General features: G+C 35.9%; 1 protein-coding gene across 1 annotated transcript in view; it reads right to left on the minus strand.

Moving 5' to 3' along the window:
- LOC110164317 (vasoactive intestinal polypeptide receptor 2-like) overlaps positions 1-2500 on the minus strand; it is a 31411-nt gene that overhangs the window by 9745 nt on the left and 19166 nt on the right. The window contains exon 7 of the mRNA XM_055151021.1: positions 1711-1861. Within this exon, the coding sequence (XP_055006996.1) occupies positions 1711-1861 (151 nt within the window). The remainder of the gene's footprint in view (positions 1-1710; positions 1862-2500) is intronic.

The following is a 2500-nucleotide window of genomic DNA, read 5'->3' on the forward strand; positions in this document are numbered from 1 at the left end:
CCAGGACTAAACCAGGACTAAACCAGGACTAAACCAGGACTAAAGCAGGACTAAAGCAGGAGTGAACCAGGTCCTTCATGTTCTATCATTGTTCCTCATCACAAACCTGTCTGAAGAGGTTTTAGACTTATCCGTGCATGTTTGAGTAATCTAGAGATCTCTAATGGGCCCTATTCAAACCCTCCTTACACTTAGCTGCAGTACGAGTCTGTACGAGGCTCTGCCCACACGACAACTCTTCATAAATAAAGAAAACAATTCACAACAACTTCCACAAACCTGATTTCTCACTTGAATCTGAGAGTTTCAGTTTAAACCCTGAGTCCTGATGCTCCAGTGTGTTCAGAACATGACCCATGTGGGAAATAAGATCATGTTTATGTACTGCAGGTTTATATAAAAATGTATATATATGTGTATATGTGTGTACGTGTGTATATATGTGTGTTTATGTTTATATATGTGTATATATGTGTGTATACGTGTTTATATGTGTGTATATGTGTGTATATATGTGTGTTTATATGTGTGTTTATATATGTGTGTATATATGTGTTTATATGTGTATATATGTGTATATGTGTGTATATGTGTGTTTATATGTGTGTTTATGTTTATATGTGTGTTTATATGTGTGTTTATGTTTATATGTGTGTATATGTGTGTTTATGTTTATATGTGTGTATATGTGTGTATATATGTGTGTATATGTGTGTATATGTTTATATGTATGTATATGTGTGTATATGTGTGTGTATATGTGTATATATGTGTGTGTTTATGTTTATATGTATGTATATGTGTGTATATATGTGTGTTTATGTGTGTATATATGTGTGTATATGTGTGTATATATGTGTGTTTATATGTGTGTATATATGTGGGTATATATGTGTATATATGTGTGTTTATGTTTATATGTGTGTTTATGTTTATATGTATGTATATGTGTGTATATATGTGTGTATATGTGTGTTTATATGTGTGTTTATGTTTATATGTGTGTATATGTGTGTATATATGTGTGTATACGTGTTTATATATGTGTATATATGTATATATATATGTGTGTATACGTGTGTATATATGTGTATATGTGTATATATATGTGTGTATATATATATGTGTATATGTGTGTATATATGTGTGTATATATGTGTATATATATATGTGTGTATACGTGTGTATATATGTGTATATGTGTATATATATGTGTGTGTATATATGTGTATATGTGTGTATATATATGTGTATATATGTGTGTATATACGTGTGTATAAGTGTTTATACGTGTGTATATGTGTGTATACGTGTGTATATATGTGTATATGTGTATATATATGTGTGTGTATATATGTGTATATGTGTGTATATATATGTGTATATATGTGTATATATGTGTGTATATACGTGTGTATACGTGTGTATATGTGTGTATACGTGTGTATACGTGTGTATACGTGTGTATACGTGTGTATATGTGTGTATACGTGTGTATACGTGTGTATACGTGTGTATATGTGTGTATACGTGTGTATATATGTGTGTATATATGTGTATATATATATGTGTGTATACGTGTGTATATATGTGTATATGTGTATATATATGTGTGTGTATATATGTGTATATGTGTGTATATATATGTGTGTATACGTGTGTATACGTGTGTATACGTGTGTATATGTGTGTATACGTGTGTATACTCACCCCAGCCGATGGTCATGTAGACGGTCAGTCTGATGCAGGAGCTGTGCACGACGAGCAGGAGCGTGTGCAGGTACAAACCCTCCACCAGCAGCCAGAAGAAGTTCGCCATCACAAAGTAATTAAACAGAACCATGCTCACCTTACAGCCCACCTACAGGGGGCGACAGAGAGTCACAGTTACACAGAGTCTTACAGCCCACCTACAGGGGGCGACAGAGAGTCACAGTTACACAGAGTCTTACAGCCCACCTACAGGGGGCGACAGAGAGTCACAGTTACACAGAGTCTTACACTGACCTACAGGGGGAGACAGAGAGTCAGTGGTATGTACAGAGTCTTACACTGACCTACAGGGGGCGACAGAGAGTCAGTGTTATGTACAGAGTCTTACACTGACCTACATGGGGCGACAGAGAGTCAGTGTTATGTACAGAGTCTTACACTGACCTACAGGGGGCGACAGAGAGTCAGTGTTATGTACAGAGTCTTACACTGACCTACAGGGGGCGCTGCACAGCTCATGGTTCTGTTTAAATAACCGGAGTGTGTTGTTGTTTGCAGCTCTTGAGTCAGACTAGTGGTCACTCAGAGGTACTGCAGACAAAAAATCACACCTCCCCAGAAAGAATTTTTCCCACAGAGCGCAAAGTAAACACAAACTGACAGGGACCGACAGGGACTAACGAGGACCGACAGGGACCTAAAATTTTCCAAAAGGTTGGATTTTGTGTAAATTTTGGCCTATTTTATGTTTTTATTTATTTTATTTTTTCCATCTCAAATCGTTCAT

The sequence above is a fragment of the Boleophthalmus pectinirostris genome, unplaced genomic scaffold (genome assembly GCF_026225935.1).
Source record: "Boleophthalmus pectinirostris isolate CB_2022bp ecotype Guang Dong unplaced genomic scaffold, ASM2622593v1 HiC_scaffold_15, whole genome shotgun sequence".
Classification (NCBI taxonomy): domain Eukaryota; kingdom Metazoa; phylum Chordata; class Actinopteri; order Gobiiformes; family Gobiidae; genus Boleophthalmus; species Boleophthalmus pectinirostris.